General features: G+C 38.6%; 1 protein-coding gene across 1 annotated transcript; it reads left to right on the forward strand.

Annotated features, from left to right (window-relative positions):
• Positions 1 to 1814: 1814 nt before the first annotated feature.
• Positions 1815 to 22199, forward strand: sytl2b (synaptotagmin-like 2b). Its single transcript, XM_046072817.1, has 18 exons — positions 1815 to 2164; positions 3868 to 4028; positions 4568 to 4679; positions 6061 to 6109; positions 6233 to 6335; positions 6480 to 7202; positions 7633 to 10167; positions 13575 to 13688; positions 13777 to 13827; positions 13925 to 14019; positions 14114 to 14227; positions 15203 to 15372; positions 16945 to 17047; positions 17174 to 17335; positions 17566 to 17650; positions 17817 to 17919; positions 18481 to 18686; positions 19880 to 22199. Exons 1-18 carry the CDS (start codon positions 2064 to 2066, stop codon positions 20026 to 20028), a joined length of 5136 nt encoding a protein of 1711 aa, XP_045928773.1. The 5' UTR covers positions 1815 to 2063; the 3' UTR covers positions 20029 to 22199.
• The last annotated feature ends 1884 nt before the right edge of the window (positions 22200 to 24083 follow it).

A 24083-nucleotide genomic window follows, 5' to 3' on the forward strand; every position in this document is an offset into this window, starting at 1 on the left:
CAGAGTGAAAGTCAGTGAGTTTTTCTACAGCCTAAAGCTGTCTCCTTCAGACAGTGTTCTTAACTGTTGTGTCAATATCAGTCCCCTGAGTAAACATGCAAGACTAGCACACAAGATACATTTCAATATATATATATATCTTTCAGATCCTGTTGTGGAAGAAGTAGCTACTCATATCCTTTACTTATAACAAAAAAACAGTATTGCAAGTCCTGCATTCAAAATCCTACTTAAGTAAATGTGGGCTACATCAGAAAAAATGTCATTAGTAAAATTACTCAGTAAAATTCATCACTAGGTTTTTAATACTAATGCATCGATGTATAAGTAGCATTTTACTGTTAGCTAGAGGTGGAGCTATTTAATTTACTTTATATACAGTCAGCTAGTTTAGTCCAGAGGTTCCAAACCTGAGGATCAGGCCCCTCCAAAGGGTCGCCAGATAAATCTGAGAGGTCATGAGATCATTAATGGGAGAGAGAAGAAGAAACAAAAAACACAGATCTGCTTATCAAATCTGTTTTCATCCCTTTTCTTTGCTCTTTTGGGAATTATTGGATAAGTTGACCTCTTTTGGGCTCAAACAGTTATTTTAAGGGATATTTCACTGCTGGAAAGATGGTATTTTCATGAAACTGGATGGAAATATTTTTGAAATTGGTGCTACATGACCAGAGAAGAGAGAGAAAAAGGGACTGTGGTATCCCCCTTTGCACTAAAGGTAGAAAACCTGCAACCACCAGAATGTATTGGACCCGTTGTCTTCAAAGGCCACTCCCAAACTTCCCAAACTCCTTAAAACAGCCATGGGGGTAAGCCAGAGTTGGAACAGTGAATCCAACCATAGGCCCAATGTAGGCCCAATAATTACGTCAAAACCCTGTGACTGTGATCTGTTGCCAGCACAAAGTAGCCCTGTAGTAGTATTTCATAGGACCAAAACTGGCTTCACTGCTCTCCATTCAAAACCGCGGGGTGGCTTCGTCCAATAATATACTGTCTATGCAAACAGCCGGCCAAAGCTACTAACGCTAGGCTAAACTCTCATAGTACCTTCTGGTAAAAAAACCTGGGACAATGTATGTGCTAAGCCTGTAATCTATACCATAACGTTACTGTGCTAGTAACACAACACTTACTCTACGCTCAGGCGTCCATTTTGCCCAAAGCCAGCTGGGCTTTCCCGGAGACATTTCCCGGAGCGGCACCACCAGGGTGCGGGCAACGTGGAGGGTAGTTAACCACTGATTAGTTGCATATACTACCCACATTGTAATGATACAATGTTAGTTGAAACCTTTAAATGAAACCATCTGACACACTTAGAGGGGAAATATCTCGTTGGTGAAACTGCTAACAACTCATAGACATCTGAAATGTGGCATAAGGCCCCAAATAGACAAAGAACGTGGTCACAAATCAAAAAAGTTGGGACCCCACTGGTTAAACCATTAGCAATGCATACTATTTAATCAGGTAAATTTATGTTTTGTGTAAAATCTTAATCTGTAAGGGAACTAGTTAAATATTCTCTCAAATAATGTAGTTAGAAAATACAATTTATTATTTATGTATAGTACTTGAGTAATTCCTTTTTCCACTGTGCAGAACAGATTAATAGAACAGTAAATTACAGTTATTAACTTTACAATCATAACTAATTTGCTAGAATTGTAGAATCTGATTCAAATGGAACCAAGTGTTGCCACTGCATTCACTGTCCTTATTCAGAAGCCTGTAGTATGGTAGTCACTTTAGTTCAATGATCATGTAAGAAAGGCGTACGGTGGTTGTGGTCACTTATTTTTCTTTAATTCTTACTACTGTGGTTAATTAACGTGCATATTTACTGTGCAACAAAGGAATTTCTTCCAAGACTTCCTAACAGGCCCCTTCACTTCTCCAAGGTTGTTAAACATGGGAACACTGAACAAAAGTGTTTTAGGATGTGACAATGTGAATTTGTTGCCACATGATTTGACAGCGACAGACCCAGCTGGCGGTTGTTCGCTGCTGCCGAGCGTTTGCCACACCTGCCCACTGAGGAAGTTAGAGGAGGAACCATGATTGACCTGAGCCACCTGACGGAGGAGGAGCAGGGGGTGATAATGACAGTGCTGAGGAGGGACGCGGAGCTGAAGAAGGCTGAGGAGGAGAGAATCAGGTAGAAATATGTGTCTCCTCTGTCAGGAAGTCCAAAGAAATCCTTGAACAATGTAAATGTAAATATTTCAGATGTTGACAGCATCCAACTCGGGTTATTTTACGGAGATGTTTTGGCTGACATTTAAGCTGATGTAAGATTATTCAGCTAATGTCATTTTAATAATTTAATAAGTCTTCCCATCGCCTGTTTTGTGAGAAGAGGCCTTTGTTGGACAGTAAAAAAAACACGGTCATAATGATATTTATCTGCCCATAATAGAATAACACAATAACAGCTTGTCTGGATACAGACGTCGCCTCCTTTGCTAAGAAGCCTCAATGTGATATAGGCAATTAGATTATAGCCAAGTCAACACATGGGAGAGGATCATGCTGCTCTGGGGGACAGGAATAGAAACCTTCAGAGGCCTTAGTGATGAGCGACACCTCATCTGTGAAGAGCCTGATGACCACACAGTTTGAATCATGATACTTGGAATTAAAGAATCATGTTAAAATATTGCAGCTTACATTTAAAATCAGCTGTTCCTAAGCTCTCCAATGAACATTTGGGAGGAGTCAAACATTCCCCACAGTATAAATTCAAGGACCTTTGAGACAAAAAAGCAACCTCTTATCTTTTCTGACCTTTCCCATGTGCTACAACAAAAGGAGGAACTTCTTCTTTCACAATCAAAATGCATGTAAACTAACCCAAATTAACCCCCCCAAACATAAGCCTCACATAAGATGTGTTTCATTTCATATTCAAGAGTCGAAAATGTCATGAAACAATGGGCTTCTCATTGTGCGTTTAATGGAATTGGCCGGCCAGCTTTGTTTTATCAGCGGGAAGCTGAATGCTTGCTGTGTCTCGACCAGTCTAGTGTAAAAGGATTAAGCCAACAGCCTGTAATAATGTGCTACCCTTGTTTCACATGATTGCCGTGGTCCTGTTTCAAGAGGAAAGATGAGTTGGAGAAGTCGTTTTAGGGCGCAGGAATTTCTTTGATTCAATTTTGAGTTGATGGAAATGTTTTCCGAATTCCTTCCTTTTAAGACAGATCATGTGCAACTGTAAGATAAAGCTGATTATGAAGCAGTGAGAAGTAGAAGTGGTGACGCAGAAGAAAAATATTCGGCGTAATATTACATTTTATAAAATAACATTGTTATTCACTTAAATTGAGATTCCTCAGGAGATTAAAAACAGTAAGCGGTGTAAAAACAAGCAGCTGAGCACAATAAAGTTCAAAATAGAATAAAATAAAAGAACAGGGGAGAGAATCACAGAATCATAGGAAGCCTAATCATCTCCTGGTATTAACATTTCCAGGCTTTGAAATCTCTGATGACCTGCATTTTAATTTAGAGCATTTAGTATTTACCAACCCAAATCTAAAACAGATCTCCAGCTGAGTAGAAATGAATTTTTGCTTGTGGCACCATGTCTTTGTATCTTCTTTGTCTGCCTTTGGTTTTTCATTTCACCTCATATTTAGATTTACATAAGCGCTGCTCAAACTGAATTCAGACAGTGTCAGATTCTCCATTCAGTGCAGCTTAAAGTAAGCTTGCACTTGTTCATTCACAAGAGAACGCCTTGTTTTTAAATGACTTTCATTCATCTCAGCTAGGATTAACATACTACATAAAAAGGCGATGCAGGTAAGCCTCTTGACTTAAGCATTTCTACATGTCTCCTTTTTGTGCTCCCACCAGCAAACTGGAGAAAATACTGAACAGTGGCTCACAGTCAGACACCAAGCGGAAGTACCTGACCGGAGAGTGGTTTTATGAGGCCAAGTCTCGCAGACACATGGACAGGATCCACGGCTCGGAAATCATCCTGGCCTCCATGAAACCGAGAAAAGCTGGTTTAGGTGTGTTTGTTCTATACTGTTATTTGGGACCTCAGCACTCATTACTGTACATTACTCTATGACTCTGTCACAAACTTTTTACCTGTTATCCAGCAGCAGGTTATATCTTTAGAGATATTTTCGTGATCCCTCAGACATCTACTGTCTGCCCGGAAGGATAAAATGTGTGCCCGGGGCAAAACCAAAAGTCAAACCTAACCTTTCCACAGACTACGCCGGCCGCAGCCGATGCCTTCACAGTAGACATATATGTTACAGTGGAGAAGAAGATCAGAGTAAAGTGGCACAGTTTGTGAAAATATTGGATTTAAACTGTGTTTCGCTCCAGGCAAACATTTTATCCTCTGGGGCAGAACATTGACAACCATGGGATCATAAACACACCTGCTGCTGGATAACAGGTGAAAATATAACGTTTAGATTTTCCCTCTAAGGTTTGCCTAGGGATCACTACATGATCACTACAGAGTAACATACGTTGTGCTTATATAATTGTATAGTGTTTTTCATAAACTCCTGTAAACTGCTTTCTGCTGCAGACGGGTCTCTTAGAATTGAAAGATCCAAGGCGCCCAGTAGTCGAGGTTCAGACATCGTTGCTCCTCCAAAACCTGCCAGATGTTTGGAATCACTGCAACCACAGGAGATCAAGTACACGGCCCTCTTCACTTTCTTATTTTCATGTTCTTACTCAGCCTGCCTCCGAATTGACTCAACATTGATAAATGTTGTCTTGCAAACTGTGTGCCAACCTATAACGGCTTTTGTTTGGATTAGGATTTCTAGAGGTGGCAAGTCTTGTCTTCACGTCAACATTTCATTGATTGGCCCACCACTCTTTCATTATTCTTGAGTGTTTCCACTCTTGAACCTCGTAGTGAAGGCTGAGCTACCAAAATCGAGCACATACTATCTGCCGCTCTACAATAAATTACTTGATCCATTTCAAACACTCTTTCAACTCCCACTCTCTCTCTTTCTTACTCTGTCACTGTATATTTATGTGTGTGTGTGTGTGTGTGTGTGCGAACAGTGTGTGTGTGTGCAGTGTGTGTGGTGTCTTGTGACTCAGTATGTGTAAACATAGGTGGTGCTAACTGGGAACATGTCTGTTTTATAGCCCAGCAGCAGCTAACTGCTCACAACATTGCAGGATGTGGTCTGGCGTGTTAAAGGAAAACAGGCCGACAGTTTAACAAAGTGTTTAACTCAATAGAGCTCTCAGCCTAATTACTCTAAATGAGAAGTCACTGGTCGAGTTTATTTCTGGTATAAACCACAAAAAGGATGAGAAGGTTACACTCCTGTTGCTCTGAAGTGGAATACCAGTACTTTATTACCTATGATGATGTTTTAATTCTTCTTATGACATTCTGAATACTTTTACAGTTTCAGCTTACTCCAGTGGAAGACGCTTTGTCTATCAGACAACTTTCAGTAACTTTGTTCCATAGCTGAGACATATACAACACCATTTTTTTACAAGTTGGGTCAATATTTGATTTAGCCACGCTTCTATATTTCTGCGCAGAGGCCTACAAATTTCCTAAACATACAATAGACTCAAGAATGTCATTGCGTAATCTCTATTTGCAGTCTGATAGTGCGATGTTTTTCACTGTAGTCCTGTGTTTTATTACTGCATCACATGCATTTCAAATGTGATCAATGAATGAATTAAAGATTTTCTCTCCTGTAAAAAGAATCCTCTTATTCAACCACAAAATACCAGATATTGTGATCTTATGGAGTGCCCTCTTGCCCCTTTTCAAAGTTTCTTTGCTACTTTGGTCAGTTTAGTTGGGTAGACATCTTTCTCTTTGAAATCAGCGTTATTTATGAGTCAGCGAGCCCCAGTCATGCATACTACAGTATAGTTTTGAGACAAAACACAGACTTTGCTGCTTGGATGTTTTGCACATCTTGTTGAAATGCACTTCATCTGTGTAACCTCATCTGATGCTTTATCATGCTTGGATTTCTTTTAAATTCACCTCCTTCTAACTAGAAATTTTAATTGTTTTTCCCACAGTGATGCGGAAAAAGAGAATCTAAATTCATTTACCCGCTCTCCAAGAATGGTACGCACATGTTACAAAACAGCTTTTATCTGTACATTTCTTCCTTTCTTTGGTGCAATCTTGTTACAATTAAATGACATATATTGTAATATAAAACATGAATTATTGTCATTTTCCTTTAAGCCAAGGCACAACCCTTTCAACCGTGCTTCCCTTATTGTTGTTGAGCCACCTGAAAATAATAATGACATGTCAACCGGTCGGGATCAGGAGTCATCTGAGATAGGTTTGAATTGAATTTTTAAACAGACAAACACATTTGTGAAATAGAGATTGACCACATGATACACAAAAATTAATATGCAAAGTGGTAGCAGCACTCTACTGAATCTATTATCTACACTGAGCTTTTCTTCTGTGTTTCCCTTAGATCCCATATCTCCATTGAAGAGCCATCCAGCAGGAGAGGCCAGTCGGACTTCAGGGGGCTCCGTCACATCAGAGGGTTCCTCTGTAGGTTTCAGACCAGTGCCAAAGAAGAGGACATTTCTCTCAAGACGTACCTCCAGTCAGTCAGAAAGCAATGGCCTGGGGTCAGACACTCAGGTGGGGTCAGCGGGGGTCGTTCCTGCCCCAAGACGGAGCCTCCAGCAAGGGTCCAGTGGGAGCTCTAACCAGTCCAGCCTGAAGGGCCAAGATGAAAAACCTCAGAAATGTTTAGTATCCAATCAAGTAGCTGTGTCTGCTCCACCATCCACATCTCTTGATGAAAACTCCCAGCAGCCACTTGGGGGTATATCCCAGGTTTTGTCTAATTTCAGTGTGGAGCGAGAAAAAACCCCACCTTCTATAACAAAAGACAGGTCAGTGGACAGTTCTTCCAATGGCTCTCACAAAAACATTGTAACTAAACTCTCAAATCCTTCCACTGCAACCCACAACCGGTACAATTATAGACCAGCCATGTACACCAGGAGTGATGCATCCACTGAAAGAGAAATCCCACAGAGGAGTGATGAACGAGATGATCAGACACAAAGACAACATGCAGCGCTGAACTCTGTCATCCTGCATACCAGCAGCATTCAGGATTCAGACAGTGGGGGAACTGCAATGAAGCAGGAAGAGCTGAGTTTGACTCAAAGTACTGTGGGTGAGTTCAGCAACAAGAAATAGCTCTTAGTTAAAAGTACGTTTGAAGTAGTTGTTTAATATCAACTGAGGCAATCATGTGTGACAAGAGTTGTGAGCAGTTTGACCTCAGAATGACTTTTTAAGTTTTTTTTAGTCTGAAGAGGTGAACGTGTGCAGTATTTCACAAGAAACAGCTAAACTAGAGAAAAACATTGGCGTCTACATACAGAGGTATAAACATATATCAGCTTAACATCAGCATGTTAGCACTGTCATTGTGAAATGTTTACATTAGCATTTAGCTCACATCGCTGCTAGCAGGGCTATAGACTCTTAGTCTTGTTAATTTAAAAGGGAGATGAGGCAAACCTGCTGCAGGACAGGCAGTAGTAGCTTTCTGGCTATATTCTGACAAGTATTTAACTCTCTTTTCGTGCCTTTATTTTCAGATCCAGATCCAGATCCCCCGGTATCTTATGACCTCAACTTCATTGATAAGTCTGATCAGAAAACCCAGAAGAAATCAAATCAGAAAGATGTGTTTAAATTATCCACTCAGACCACCAGTCCCACTGGTGATGAGGACTCCATCGCGAAGGTGTTGGACTGGTTCAGCCGCAGTACAGACAGCAGTGATTGGCTAAACACAGAGGACAGTCCAGAGGCCGCAAAGAGCTCTGACAAACATGTAGAAATCAGCAAATTAAGAGATGAAGATTCATCAAGAAAAGATTCTAGGGATAGTGTAAGTGATGGAAAGAAGGAATCTCTTGAAATGAAGAGAAATCACGTTCAAAGACAGACCAATGTGGCTAAAGAGTTAAGAGCAACAGACAGCATAAGCAACAAGGAACTGCCCAAAACACAAGAAGAGGTGAACAGGGATGCCAGAGAGAGAATGCGGCCACAGGAAGTTAAAGATAATAACGATGAAAGCCAACCGCCCCAAATATCTCATCTGAAGTCATTCTGGGAGAAAAGTAACACAGGCCCTAAAATACTTATCAGCAAATCAATCACACCCAGCGACAAAGGACAAAAACCTCACCTATCAGCGGAGAAAGACGAGGAGAAAGTAATCAAACCCCACAGAGTGTCTGATATGCCCTCTGTGGCTGGAATACACAATGGGAAGGGGAGTTATGATGAGTATGCCTCAAATCATGGGGATGAAAGAAAACAACAGCTGGAAATCAGTCCACAGAAAGATACTGGAGACAATGTTTGTTTAAATAATTACCAGAAGGTAGACCGTCTGGTGATGAATACTTCAACTCAAAGGAACAATACTGACCCAACATACAACTCAGGTATTTTAAAGTTAGCAGCACGTCCCCAAGACAAAGGAGGTTCAGACACTGAGATTTTATGTCCACAGTCAAGGACACCCAACCAGAGACCAGAGTCTGAAAGCGCCTACTTAGTCAAACCAAATCCACAGCCTGACAGTATTTCCCCATCTAGAGAAACCCAACTGCAAGACGAGCTGTCCAAGCTGCTGGATACAGATCTCCAAGCAATGGACAGTTCAGACTCTGAGAAGCTCTATTTGTCCAGAAATAGCCCATATATGAACTACAAGCAAGGTGGGAATGATATGCAAATCACCCCCAAAGCACAACTGCGTAGAGGTTCAAGTGAAGATATAAAGAGGAGGGACAATGAGGATAAAATTGTGCAATCAAGCATGTCTCCAAAACGAAAGGAGGATACATCTAATAAAGACAGAAGTAACAGTCCTCACTCAAACAGACATCAAGAAAGTACTGCAGAGAGGATAAAGCAGCTCAGATCTTTCTGGGAGCAGGAGAAGAACAAACCCATGTTTTACACGGGAAAACCTAAAGCTAGTGGGGATGGAAAAGTTGCTCGTGGTGCAAATCAAGGAAAACTGAATAAAAGATTTACAAAGTCGGAGTATGACCTGAGGTCTATTGGAAACGATTCAGGCAGCGAGGAGGAAGAGTCTGAGAGAAATCATCAGCATTTCACTGTTCTTCCTTTGAATCAGAGGATAGAAAAGTTATCCCCTAGCCTGGGCACGAGCCGTACACAATTTAACACTCTGCGTGAGTTCTGGGATGAGGCCACGTCAGATACAAAGGGGTCATTTTTCTTTGACAAACCCAAAAGCCCCAAAAGGAAAGAGCCATTAAGTTCCCAGCTTCCATCTCACGAGTTAAAGTGCAGTGACCCAGAGATTCATCGTGTAAATATTGCTTTTGAGAAGACAAGACCAGCTGTGATGAAATCATCTCCACCTCCTCAGAAGCAATCAAAGTCGCCTCATGATAGACAGATGGGGTCACGAGCAGCGTATGACAGCAAAAACAACCTGTGTAATTACATGACAGCTGAGACGGGCCAGCAGAGAGAGCCCAGAAGGAACTCAAAAGACTCTAATAGAGAGGGGATATCCACAAAACCACAGAACAGTTCAGTGACTCGTTCTCCTAAGAATCGAAAAGACAGCTTTAGCAATTCGAGCAGTCGAGGAAATTCTATGCGTCGTGCCACCAGCATGTTCGCTCTGAGTGTTCCTGATGAAAAAGATCAAAGCCAGCTTAAAATAGATGTAAGCCCTGTCCACTCCCAGAGCCGAAAGCAGAGGCAGAGCCCCGAAAAAGGCGCCTTGCCGAGAAGATCATCAGAGGAATCTGAGACCCTGACTCCACGTGCACGGGCATATGTTCCCAGAGACTATCGGCATTACCTGGGCATGACAGATAAGACCAACGTCCACACCTCCCTCACCCCGGCTCTGAAGAACGAGAGGTCAGAGGACAAGTCTAGGTATGGATTTGATCTTGCTGCGCCTGTGAGGTCCAGCACTCCAGTTAGCTCAGAGGAGCGTCACAGCAGGAAGGGTAGCAAGACGAGTCAGCGCCCCCCATGGGCAAATCACAGCGGTTCAGACACTGGTCCGGAGTCATCTGTGAGCAGCACGTCGGAAACCTGGTCCAGCTTGAGGAACGGTTCAAACTGTGAGCACTAACTTCAGTTTTATATATAAATGAAGATCTGAAGAAAAAATCTCTTTAAATATACAATTGACATGTCAACATGCTATTCATGCTAGTTTAAGCAGTTATTTAAATGTGAGTTATTTTGATTTTCATCCAAACAAGTCCTGTCTTTGTTCCTTTCCTGCTCAAAACAAGTAAGGTAAAAATTAGGTTTTTAAGTTTTGAGCTTAGAAGTTCATTTTAGTTAAAACTTGGCATTTATGTTTAGATTTACATTTACTCTTTTTTGATTATATCCAAAGCGACTTAAATTTGAAGAACATACAAGCACCAGTATTTAGTATTTTATATAATAGTAATAATTTTTAGTTACATTTCTATAACGCCTTTGAATGTACAAAATGTCTCAAATATTTTTTACAAAATAAAGAGATAAAATATATTAAAAATTGGCAAAAATAAACAGTAACAAAATAAGATTTAACAAACAAAATGTAAGAAAAAACAAGAAGGTCCTGGATTAATAAAGCGGCAATGAAAAAATATCAAAATATCTACACACTATACAGGCTGAACAAAAGTAACAAAATAAAATTTAAATAAACTTTCATCAAAAGATCCATGTTTACATATTCTATATGTAGGATTAATATTGAAATTAATAGAATATCACACATGCTGTACATTTATGTATTTGTGTATGTATTTTTAGAGAAAGCAAAACCATTCATTTCTACAAGATATAATAATATAATAATAATGTAAGATTTTTCTAAGTAGCTTAACTTTACAATCAGTAAAGCAATTTCATTTGTCTTGAAGAATTAAAATGCTGAGTATTACAACACAGGCAGAAAATAACATTCAATTTGGATAACAATTAAATTTTAAAAATGCACAAAGCAGGAAGTTCAGAATTAATAAACATATAGATCTCCTATATAAATGTAAATGCTCCGTACTTGTATAGCACCTTTCTAGTCTTTTCGACTACTCAAAGCACTTTTACACTACATCTGCATTCACATTCATACACTGAGCCTAACGGAAACTAACATTCACACTCACTCATACACTGGCGGAATAGCCGCCAGGGGCAATTCGGGGTTCAGTATCTTGCCCAAGGACACTTTGACACGCAACCAGGGGGAGCCAGGGATTGAACCTTCCGATTAACGGCCAACCCACTCTACCTCCTGAGCCACAGCCGCCCCTATATAGTCAATATTTAATAGAAATGTGGAGGTTTTAAGTTTTATGAAATTTCACATAATTCTTACAATGTATTTAAAATAAAGCAATTCTTAATATCTTTTTTAAAGTAGTCCAACTACTGCTGTTTGAAGTCTCATTATTATCACTACAGGCTGTATCCAGCAGTATCCTTGATATCATGTCCGTGTTGGGTTATCTGTGTTGGCAGAAGCAAATCTTTGTAAACACTGTGGGTTCCTGTGGTCAGCTGCAAGTGTTTAATTAGTGGGCTGGGCGATATATAACTGTAACTTTAACAGTGTTTCACCAACCTAAGCAGTTTCATGTCAGCTTTCTTTCACAGTAGTTTTAATAGCTTTGAGGCAGGGGCTGCACCTATATAGCTCAAACAAAGGTTTTCAAATTGTTAACAGCGTACATAATATTTTCAGTTTTCTGATTTGCACTGTTGTTTGGTAATAATGCACAACATTTTATGTAAGCAAATGTAGACATTGAAACATCCTCCTATTTTGTTAATAGGCTTATAAGAGAGCAATTAAATCAGACTCAGATAGATGCAGGTTAGCACCAATTCATAACAGAAGTTATCTTAATGCACTTTTCATATAGAGCAGGTTTAGACCAGACTGTTTGTAGCATTATTTAGAGAGACCCAATAATTCCCACCATGATCAAGCACTAAGCGACAGTGGCAAGGAAAAACTCCCTATTAATTGGTAAAACCTTAACTACAGGCAGTATAGGCTTATAGCAGCATAACTATGGTTCAGGGCTCACCTGAGCCATATAAAAGGTGTATAGGATTGATCCAAGCACAGAATCTTGTAGAACTCTGTGACAAACTTCAGGGATGATACATTGTTAACATGCACAAACTAAGATTGATCTGATAAATAGGACTTCTACCAACTTATAGTAGTGCCTTTATGCCAATTAAATGTTTGAGTCTGTATTAGGGTGTGATGGTCAAGTGTATCAAATGCAGCACTATGATCTAACAAGTCAAGTACAGAGACAAATGTTTTAGTGCTGTCTCTGTATTTTGATGCTCTAAATCCTTACTGAAAATATGCAGATAAAATATTGCTATTTAGAAAGTCACACAACTGATTGGTGACTGCTTTCTGAAGGATCTTAGAGAAAAAGGGAACGTTAGATATGGGTCGACTAAAACCCCTATATCAAGAGTGGGCTTTTTAAGATGAGGATTAATTACAGCTCCTTTAAATGACTGTGGTACCTAGCTTTTTAGTAAAGACAGATTGAAAGTATCTAGTAAAGACGTTCTTTAAGCAGCCTAGGGTCCCCTATCATCCCCTAACTTGATTGAATGAAGAAAACATTTAAGTTAGTCGGTGAAGACTGACATTGTTGAAGATACATTGGTACCAGTTGAGGGCATTAAGTGATTAATTTTGTCTCTAATAATTAGAATTTTATCATTGAAGAAGCTCATGAAGTCATCACTACTGGGGGATATAGGAATACATGGCTCAATAGAGTTGTGTCAGTCTACAGTGCTGAAAAGAAACATGCGGTCCTTGTTTCCTCTATTAATGATTAATGAGTAATAGGCTGCTCTGGCATTATGGAGGGACTTCCTAGAAGTTTTAAGACTATCTTGCCAGATTAAACGAGGTTCTTCCAGATTAGTGGAACACCATTTCCATTCAAGTTTTCATGATGTTTGCTTTAATATGCAGGTTTGGGAGAGTTACACCATGGAGCATTCCTTCTTTGTTTTATTATCTATAGAGTAAAGTGGGCCTGCAGCACTATAAACAAGATGATCAATTTGGGAGGGACTGAGTCCACTTTTATATTAAGACATGGTATTGAGTTAAATGCAGATGGGATCACTTCCTTAAATTTAGCCACAGCACTATCAGATAGACAGCTTGTGTAGAAAAATAAATAAACAAGCAGAGTTGGACACACCCCAACCAATCCCCCTACGTAATAATTACTCAATCATGAAAGTAGTTGTTAGTTGCAGCCCTAATTATAAGTATAGGCACAACAAACGTTCTGTAAACAATAGACTTGCTTTAGTAAAATAATCTCACATTAAAGCTCAAAATACCAACCAATACCAATTACCCAGATTTTTACAAGCAGTCAGGACTCAAAACAAAGACTCTGCCCTCTGTTAAACATACTGTCTTACTGTCTTGTTAGAGTCTTTTTTTCTCCAATATGTACTGTAGGTGAGAATGATGATGAGGGCCATAACCCTGTAAGGAAAGCATTGAGGAGAGCAGAAGCACGGCCTAAAAATCTGGCTAAAAGTATGGAGGACATCACAGTGTCCCTGTCACCACGTGAGCATGTCCTCAAGTTCCAAGATAAATTGTTCACATGCACAGATAATTTTGGGTGACTGTGACTTCTTTCATTTGTTTCTTACAGGACAAGAAAGAAGGCAAGACGCGACTGCTGACATGAGACGCATTAGTGATGGTAAAAAATTGCGTGATGCTTTTCATTATGGATATTCATTTAGTGTCAAATTAGTCAAGTTTTTGTGTCTTCTGCTTCCCAATCAACCTCTCTTTAGTCTCATCCATCCCGTCACCCTCCTCATCCTTATTTTCGGATCCGGAGCACCTGAAGAAGATGAGCAAATCCGTTCCTTCGTTCTTACAGAAGGAGGTAAAACCACCCCATCATCTTTTAGTCCAGTAGGTCAAAGTCTGCTCTGCATCACTGTGCACGGAGATTTCTGTGCCTACTGTTTGTGTTTCAGGACATCGACAGAGAATCTGACTCCAATTGCGAGGACAGTTACCACAGAGGAAGGCTAATGGCCAACTCTTTGACTAACCTCACCAGCTCCTCTGGCATGGCGTCTGTGTCGTCTGTATGTTCACACACAGCAGCAGCTTACGCATGTGCATGCTTCACATTCAAACACTGCTCTCTTAAACCTGCGCTGTTCGTTGCCTTTTAAGCTTAAGCTTTTCAGAAACTGACATTTTTCAATGCCAAATAGGCAAATGAAGACAAGAGAGTGTTAATGATGCATTTTCTGCTCAGTGTATTTTTAGAGAAACATGTACAAAATCTTCCCTTCCCATTAAATCAAAATCCACGTTTGAATGTTTTATGATATGTCACTACTATGGCAGTATCTGGTAGTATCTCAATGACAAAAAAATATATTTTGTAGGTATTCTTGATGATATTTAAGAGTTTGTAGCATTTTAAAACGTTAATGACTCATGTATTAATTTAGCGTTCAATGAAAAGATTTCTTAATGTGACACTGCTAAAGCATAGTACTTGCTGTGTCGCAGTTATCCTTTACTCTGACCGGGCCCCTACTGTACAAAAACACAACTTTTCACTGATTTTGGTGAAACTGGTATTTCTATTTCTAATATTTGATGGAGAAATATTAGAAATATGGAGAAAATCTGTTCCAGGTTTCTCGCAAATGTACACTGTCAAAAGCATTGCGTTTTGTGTTTCATGGAAACTTTCTGCTTAAAGTAATCCCTATGAGTAATCCCCAGTTTCACAAAATGTACCTGTAATCTGATAACGTCTATTTTTTCTGTAGTGTGACGGAATACAGTTACTTTTTTTGGTATCCTGATTATGTAACGCCATTACATGTAATCCGTTACTCCCCAACCCTGTCAGTGGAATTCCCCTTTTAAAGTGGTACTAATTAGCGCTGTACTTGACCTCTATCTCTAGAAGACATATTTGATTTTCAGCAAAACACAAGCCACAAATTGTCCAATAAAACAATGTATGTAAATACATTTACAGTTATAATTAATAATAATAATAATAAAATGTTTGCCTACTTGTTTGTGTGTGCTCCTAGCTGAGTGGAAGTGTGATGACCATGTACAGCGGGGAATTTGGGAATGTGGAGGTACAGGGAAACATCCATTTCTCCATCAACTACATTCAGAGACTCAAAGAGTTTCACATCTTTGTTGCTGAGTGTCAAGACTTGGCTGCAGTGGACCCAAAGAGGGGCCGCTCAGATCCGTGAGTGCTGTACTGAAATATTTATAATCTAGGATAAACATTTATATACTGTCTCTACGAAGTAAGATGAGTGACTGTTTGACCAAATGAGAATGGGTGAAATTCGGGACAAGGGTGTTGGGGGTGGGGGAGCATACATTCAGTACATGATGCAGTGTCAACGAACAGTAGAACATGTGAAAGCCAAAGCACTAAAATGTATTTTTTTTGTCCATAAGGTGAACTGTGAACACAAAGACTTTGTTCAATTTAACAGTGTGTCAATCATGATCTGTTACATACAGTTTATTTAATTTTATTAATTTCATTAATGTGGTATCTGTGCAATTTGCAATGTGCAATTTTTTTCTCCATTGGTGCCTGCAACTACACTTCCCCTGTCCTCTTGACTACAACTTCCACTATCTTTGTCTATACTAGAAAACAAAAAGGGCAAAAGAGCACGTTGTTGCGTGTTACTTTGTGGCTATAACAACGCAGTTGTCCACGATACGCTACAGTCCCTGCTGTAGCTCAGACATTCAGGGCAACACCAAAAGAATGTTTCACAACCATCAGTATTTAATGTTTACTAATCAAAACTCAAGTTTAGACAAATTTTCTAGAAAAACAGGACAGGATTCAGGACAACTGCTCGTAATTTAGGACTGTGCCAAATTTGCCTGGTCACCCTACATGGAACATCAAGAACAAGAAACGTGGATACATTAAAATCTCTGTACGCGTTCAATCTGTGTGTAGGGGATCAATCACTAAATGTCATCTGACACAATGGCCAATAATATTTTGACACTATACCCTCTGCATAAGGAGGTTAACATTTAAATAATACAATGCCCTTTTTTATTATATGTAAATTCTACTACTATATAATATGAAGAACTTGTAGTTTCAGAACAAACTATGAAAATATGTAGGGTTACTTTTATGAAATATAGTGTTGTAATTGTCATGGTAAAGCAAGTCAAGTTTATTGGTAGCACATTTCAACAACAAGGCAATACAAAGTGCTTTACATAAAACATAAAAGCAACACAGGGCAATATAAAAAGACATTTAAATACAATTTTAAAAAAAGGTTAAATAGAAAATAAAAACATGATAAATCAGGAGAGTAAAAGTTACAGTGCAATGTAAGATATTATTGAAAAGCCTTACATTTTAATTTAATTAAAGGAAACTGCAAAAAGAAAAGTCTTCAGCCTTGATTTAAAAAAACTGAAAGTTTCAGCAGACCTGAAGTTTTCTGGGAGTTTGTTCCAGATATATGGTGCATAAAAACTGAACGCTGATTCTCCATGTTTAGTTTTTACTCTGGGGACATTAAGCAGACATTAAACAGACATGTCCCAGACAACCTGAGAGGTCTGGATAGTTCATAATGTAGCAGAAGATCAGTAATGTATATTGGCCCAAAACCATATTAAGAATTCTTTATTAATTAATTTTAGTTTTTAGTTTGTAATTTATTTTAGTTTTAGTATTTAGTTGTGACTACTTCAATATCATTTTTATATGTATATATTTAAGATGCATCTTGAAAGATAAAAAATGTTTTTTTTGCCTTTTAAGGTATGTCAAAAGCTACCTGGTTCCTGACAAAGCTCATCTCGGAAAGAGGAAAACATCTGTTAAAAAGAAGACACTAAATCCAACTTTCAAGGAAATCCTCAGAGTAAGAATCTAATGATATAATGACAGTAGTACTAAATATACACAGACATTTTCCCACACTGTAATGCTTAGTACTTGGCGTGCATGACGATCATCAAACAAAGCTTGCTCTTCCCTGCCCTTACAGTATCGTGTTCGCATGGACTACCTCCGAACCCAGACGCTCATTCTGTCCGTTTGGCATAACGACACCTTTGGCAGGAACAGTTTCTTGGGAGAGGTAGATATGGACCTCTCCAAGTGGGACTTTGACCACACCCAGATGAACTACTTACCTCTGAAAGCAAGGGTAAGAAGAAAACACAGGCTGCGTTATCTGCAGCAGTTGTTGTGTCATCAAATAACACCGGGTAATCTAAGAATGTGGTCAGCCAGCTCATTTCACTGGAGTCTATTTGAGCTTGTTAATATCACACGCACTGTAGTTATTGTGTAACCTGTGTACAAAGGGATTTTAAAGCTTCATGATGGATTTTGGATCTACTGTCTATGTAATGTTCGCTCTGCCAAACATTTCAGACTATGCCCACTCTAGCGCCTTCAAATGGTCGTGGAGAGATGAGACTAGCCATACGTTTCCTGCCACAGATCATCCACAGTGAAGGTCTGCCCACAATTCATACTATTATTTAAAAAGACTTTGTTTTTTTTATGTACATTTTAGTTATCTTATTTAGTTATCTGCAGTCTATTACATGATATTATACTTTTTATAGACAAGGTTCTTTAAATATTTAATATTTATATATTTAATATATCCGTCTTCAAAGGATTAGCTAAGGAGAGTCCAAACACCGGAGAGGTTCACATTTGGGTGAAAGAATGCAAGAACCTGCCTCTAATCAGGGCCACCATTGACCCATATGTTAAGTGGTATGTACAAACATCCATCTTAGTTAAAGGAATAGTTCGGCATTTTGAGAAAATACTCTTATTTGCTTTCTAGCCGAGAATTAGATGAGAAGATTGATACCACTCTTACAATTAATATGAAGAGCCAGCAAGTGGTTAGCTTAGCTTAGCATAAAGACTGCAAATGGGGAAACAGTTCACCTGGCTCTGTCCAAAGGTAAAAGAATCGCCTCCCAGCACTAAAGCGCGCTCATTAACATGCTGCATGTTTAATCTGTACAAAAGCAGAAGCCTAAAACAACATTTTCTACGGGGGGACATGTGCCGGGTTATTTCTTGGCTAGGCTCAGTGACTTCCTGGTTTCTCCACTTCGGACAGAGGCAGGCTATCCGTTTCCCCGTTTCTAGTCTTTATTGTGAGCTAAGCTAACCCTTTCCTGGCTGTCACATTAACATCATCATGAGAGTGGTATCGATTTTCCCATCTAACTCTCAGCAAGAAAGCATTTCCCACTCCTATTCCTTCAGTTGAAGTTTTCCACTGTATCAGTCAACATGTTTCTTTTTCTCCCTCATCTAAAGCTTTGTGCTGCCAGACACAAGCAGGAAGAGTCGCCAGAAGACACGTGTGCTGCGGAGGACAGTAGACCCAGTGTTTAACCACACGATGGTGTACGATGGCATCCAAGAGGCTGATCTAGCAGAAGCCTGCGTGGAGCTCACTGTCTGGGACCGAGACAGGCTAGCCAGCAACCTGCTGGGGGGCCTGAGGCTTGGAGCTGGAACAGGTACTGGTGAGAAAGAATCATTTCAAAATACACAAGCTGATAAAAAATCTGATGCATCTAACGGTTGTGTTCATCATCTGGAACATCGCATTGTTATAAACTAGAAAACTGTATTTTCTGGAGAAAATGTGGTGTTATTAATCGAGATCCTATAAGAGCAGACGTGGCAGAACGTTTTCCCTATATAGATGTCAGATGGCAAAAGTAAAATGACATCTTTCTATTGCTAACCAACAGTCAAAAACTCAAATGTTCAGTTTACAATCACATAAGACAAAGAAAATCAGCAAATCAAGACAATTTAGAGGCTTGAACTAAGGAATATTTTTATTTGAAAGCGATTAATCAGTTCTCAGTCAATAAACTAGTTGATTAATTGACTTATGGTTTCAACTGTACCTAAATTAACCTTTCTGGATACATACATGATGGTCTTCAGCTCTTTGATAGTGACAATTAGTAGTGTCAATTGTACAGTGCTTTGTATGTTACATTGTGGGATAATTCAAGTCCACTAAATAGGGTGTTAATTCTCAGTGAACATTAAGACAAAGCTACCCAATTGAAACAGCAAAGTATAGTGGACTTATATATATATATATATATAGTGAACATTGAATTATATCATTCAAGAAAAGAGTGATACCCTTTATATAGACAATCAACATGCTGCTATATCACATGTGTACTATGTACACAATATTTATATTCAAATGCAGCAATTTACATACAGACTTTATAGTCTGAAAAAGAACATAAAACTGTGTCAAATGTTATTTCAATATGTAATCAAGTACAATGCAATGTTATAAAACTTTTTCTAGATGAAAGTAAGAAGTGGGAAGAGTTAACGCAACGCTAGGTTTCAGCATTCCTACCATTCAAAAATAAATTGGAAATGGTTGGGCACCACTGGTTTAAACTTAACTTAACAATGTGATGGATTTATAAAATGATCATATTGTGTTTGTATGTAAAGTCTTAATCTACAAGCTAAATAGTAACTACAACTGTCAAGTTGATGTACTGGAGTAAAATCAATATCTCCCTCTGACATTTAGTGGGAAGTATAAAGAAAAAGGAAAAACTAAAAAGGAAAGCGCTACATGTAGTTACTTTACACCACTGTATCAATGATATCATAGAATAGACGTGTTTTTAATGCTTGTATTTGACTGTATGTCTCCCTATAGGCAGAAGTTATGGAGCAGCGGTGGACTGGATGGACTCAACTCCCTATGAGGTGGCCCTTTGGGAGCGCATGAAGGCCACCCCGAATGAATGGGTGGAGGATGTACTCCCAATAAGAATGCTGAGCTCTGCCAAAACTGCCTTCAAATAAGTAAAAGTATACCACACTGTCATACTGCAAATACAGTATATTTTGAGAGGTAAAAACACACAGTGAATTTACTGTTTTAAAAGATCCAGTGCATTGTGGTATTATGAACACTCTAGGGTCTATGTTGAAACTTCACAGGTACACAAAGAAAAGAGGAAATAATGTTGGAAAAACACCACTGGAGAGTGAGTTGTGTATTAATTCAGAAACAGGCACAACTTTGAGGTTTTATTCAGGAAGGAAAGAAGAAATACACCTGCTGGTATACAGTATGTGTTGGCTATTGCCTTTTTAGGGTGTTCAAACAATAATGTCACTGGACAAAAGCAGTACACAGGGAAATGTCATCAAGACACACATTCATCGATCACACTACAATAAACCCTCGACTTAAAGATAACAAAGCTAACAAAATACAAAAAAACAGGCTGATGATAATAAGTATAGTGAGAACAGGGGAGTCCCTCTACATTCACAAAAAAAACTGCAGCATCGTTTACACTGTGGAATTCCTAAGGGGAAAAAAACGTTTCTTCAGACTCTTCCAGATCTGCAAAATGACTTCTCCCTTCCCTATTAGTTAAAAGTGTCACTTTGGAGACTTGCCAAACAAAACAAGAACTTCTCACCCCTGAGGAAGAATGTCTTGCCAAGCTAATGGAGCCACGGCAACATTTTTAGACAATAAAATTACTCTTTTTATTTGAGCCGAGATTAAGTCAAAGAAGAGAATATACAGACCTCCTCTTCTCCTGCCCTACTTATCAGTCAAACACACACACATGCAAACACAAACATCCTCTCTGTCTTTCTTCTCACACCCAGATGTGATCTGAGATAAGGGATGCCAGTCATCTATCACAAAAGTTGAAAAGGGACATTCCTAAGTGGATAAACTGTTACATTCTTCCTTTTCAGCCAGTATAAATTAATTGAGTTGGCTATCTAAACATTCAGTAATCCAGCTACCATTCCTCAGCACATTTTCTTGACGAATAGCCCAACTCTGATTGTTGTACTTGGACAAATTAGTGAAATATTAATTCAAAGCTAACCTCTTATTTACCATGTGACAACATTGCCACATCTACTTAACAACAGGACAGAATAGCTATAAATACCGTCATGGTAAATCTGGGCAATATTGTAGCTATTGTACTGTGTTATGTAAAAAAAACTGTGTTGTTTAACCTTATGCCACCTATTTATAATGTTGGAAATTATGTTTTGATATTAAATAGTATTAGGAATCATCTCAACAGCTGATTTGTCAGGAATGGCATGTCAATGATTGAATGATCTGCTAAAATAGTTCTTGGTTAAATCATGTTTCCCTGATTATTCTATAATAATAATTTAATAGTACAATGCTTTATTTGAGCCTTTGTAGGTAAAGAAAAAAATCACAGATTAAAGTCATACATTTATTTACAATAAAAAAACTTCCTTTCCTCTGAGATTAAAGTGGTAAATGTACAAGTACAAACTCACAAATGTGCAGTATTGTAAAGTCATTAATTTGCCAGAAATTTAAATTAGTGTATTAGGGCTGTTGTTAGTAAAAACAAATTAAATATAAATAAATTATGGGGCTGGGTGAGAGGAGTACACAGAAAATTGAGAAGAGTACTACTCTGGATTAGTAGTTAGTGTCAAAACCAAGCGTAAAAACAAAGTGTCACTAAATCAAACCTTTAAGTGTAATTGTATAAATATTACTCTGTTGCTGGCTTTTACAGTTGAAGTGTTCATGTCATCCCGCCCCCACTGCGTAAGCCTACACACACCGACTGGCTGAAGCCAGGAGAGTCTTCATGAAAGCACTCCACTGACTGATAGGAAACTAGGGACTGTGCTTTTGACCTTGGTCTAAACTTTAACACTGTTTGATAAGTAAATGAAGTAGTAATGTTATATTTTGTATTGATATTGATCTACTGGCACCTGGTCATTTTGCAATGGTGAGCTATCGCCACCATAGACTGGTCGCCACACTGCTACTAACCACCCCAAAACCAGGTTAACAAGTTAGCAGTTAGCGTGCATCCCTAATCTGTTCATTCTGTTACATTTTTTAATGTAATGGAATCAAATTATTTGAGTTGCAAGTGCTAAAATAAATGTTTTACACCATGAAACAAGACTAGCTTTATTTTGCAAACTTTATTTTGTTTAGCAATATGGAAGAGCTATATTTACACCTTTAAAATGTTACGGGGCTAATACTTGTATAAAACCAAATGAGAGTTAATCTTAAAGTGTTAAGAAAAACTAACACTGGCCAGTGTTAAGTGTAAAATGTTATCTAAACAGAGTTAAAGAGGTCATATTATGCTTTTTGGCTTTCACCCTTTCCGTTATTGAGTTATATACCTTTTTTATGCATGTAACAGGTTTGCAAAGTGAAAAAAGTCCACCTCAACGGGAGTTACCATCTCCCACTGAACAGCCTGAAAAAAGCCTCTTTGTAGTCCAGCTTTTTTCCGTTACCATGTTACGTCACTTGGTAACACGCGTCAAAAGCTCACCTAGCAGCTAGTCAGGCAAGCCCTCAAAAACACAGATGGAAAAACACACTGAGGGTTCGTGCAGACTACATGACTTTCAACGTCGTCCGATGGCCGTGCCGTTCACACTACACAACTTGCTGTCGCATGACAGCCGCTGCCTCCCCTCTCCCTTCCAAACATTAGATACCCTCGAGGCAGTCAATGGACATAAAGTTGTTACCATGATATAGAGACAGTGCACAGTTAAAACTTTACGGATAAAAAATACATTTGTTACAAATTAATAACTCACTACCACTCTGAAACTCTTGCTCCAGTCAATGCTGCTAAGCTGGTCCGCCAACATGTACAGCTGAACTGAAGCCGTGTTTACCGGCTTTTCAGGACCCGCCCTACTCTGCTTCTGACTGGCTAGTAGTCCTCAACTAGGTACTGTGCATGTGCAACTTCCAACAAAGATCTTGTAGAAGTGAGATGCATCACTCCATAGCTAAAACAGAGCATTCAACACACAGGGTAAAAAGAGGTGCTGCAGCAATGTACAGTATGACAACAAATGCTGTTATGGTGTTTTTTGAAAATGAAACCATGAAAACCAATCTGGTACAACCCCTAAATAAAATTATGAACCATAAATAAGCATAATATGACCACTTTAAATTAACACTCTGTGGTGTGGACCCATAAAGACACTTAAAAAGTGTTAAAATAAACTCTGACAGTGATCATTTGGAGATGCTGATTTTACTGTGTAATATTCTAAAATTTTTTTTTTTTTTACAATTAACAAGAAAAAACCTCAGATTCTCACAGATTAAGTGGTAAATTTAGGAGAAATATGAGAAAAAGTAGAAAAAATGTTGTCTGAGTTATTTTTAGTCATTAATAATATGAGTCAGTTTAAACATGAGAAAAGAAGCAGAGCTTTCAGGTAGTTAGGCAGATTTGAGGGACTGCAGCAAAGCTACCGGAAATCATGTGTCAGTTTTTTTATGCTTTTGGTCTTTGAACAGAAGGAAGTATCTCATAGTACCGCTCGGTGAAAGTAGCTTATAGGTTATAGTTGTTATTAACATCTGTATACCTTGCCTTTTATAGAGTACAAGCTGATTGGTTGAGTGTTTTTCTCATAAATTTGTGACTTAATATGCGCAGGAATGTCTCTTCTTTGCCTTTTCAACAAGTAGATAAGACCTCAGCTTTGTTCAGATCAAAAGTAGGTGTAAAGTAAAATATATTAATTAATTCCTATTTAGAGAAGTTAACTGCCCTATCACTATGTTAACATCTAATCGTTTTTGTTTTTATAATCAGATAACGTACACTTCACTATTGCCAATAAGATCAGGTTTATTTCATCATGTAATATCTGCTATTCATCTGTTTTGTTTGTGTGTTTATGTGTGTGTACACACTGTTGTACCAGTACCTGGACACTATATATGCTGTTTATTTATTTAAGTTTCTCAAGGGATGTTATTTAAATGTCCACAACAATGAAACATTTTCAGGTTAACTTTGAACATTTCTGCACATTATCATACG

The sequence above is a fragment of the Micropterus dolomieu genome, linkage group LG17, assembly GCF_021292245.1.
Source record: "Micropterus dolomieu isolate WLL.071019.BEF.003 ecotype Adirondacks linkage group LG17, ASM2129224v1, whole genome shotgun sequence".
NCBI classification, from domain to species: Eukaryota; Metazoa; Chordata; class Actinopteri; order Centrarchiformes; family Centrarchidae; genus Micropterus; species Micropterus dolomieu.

Bases quoted from the DNA above. Each gene is read 5' to 3' on its own strand.
- sytl2b (XM_046072817.1), top strand. From the start codon at position 2,064: ATGATTGACCTGAGCCACCTGACGGAGGAGGAGCAGGGGGTGATAATG. The intron at 6,110-6,232 runs GTACGCACATGT...TTTTCCTTTAAG, and splicing joins TTACCCGCTCTCCAAGAATG to CCAAGGCACAACCCTTTCAA. The intron at 14,228-15,202 runs GTATGTTCACAC...GTGTGCTCCTAG, and splicing joins GCATGGCGTCTGTGTCGTCT to CTGAGTGGAAGTGTGATGAC.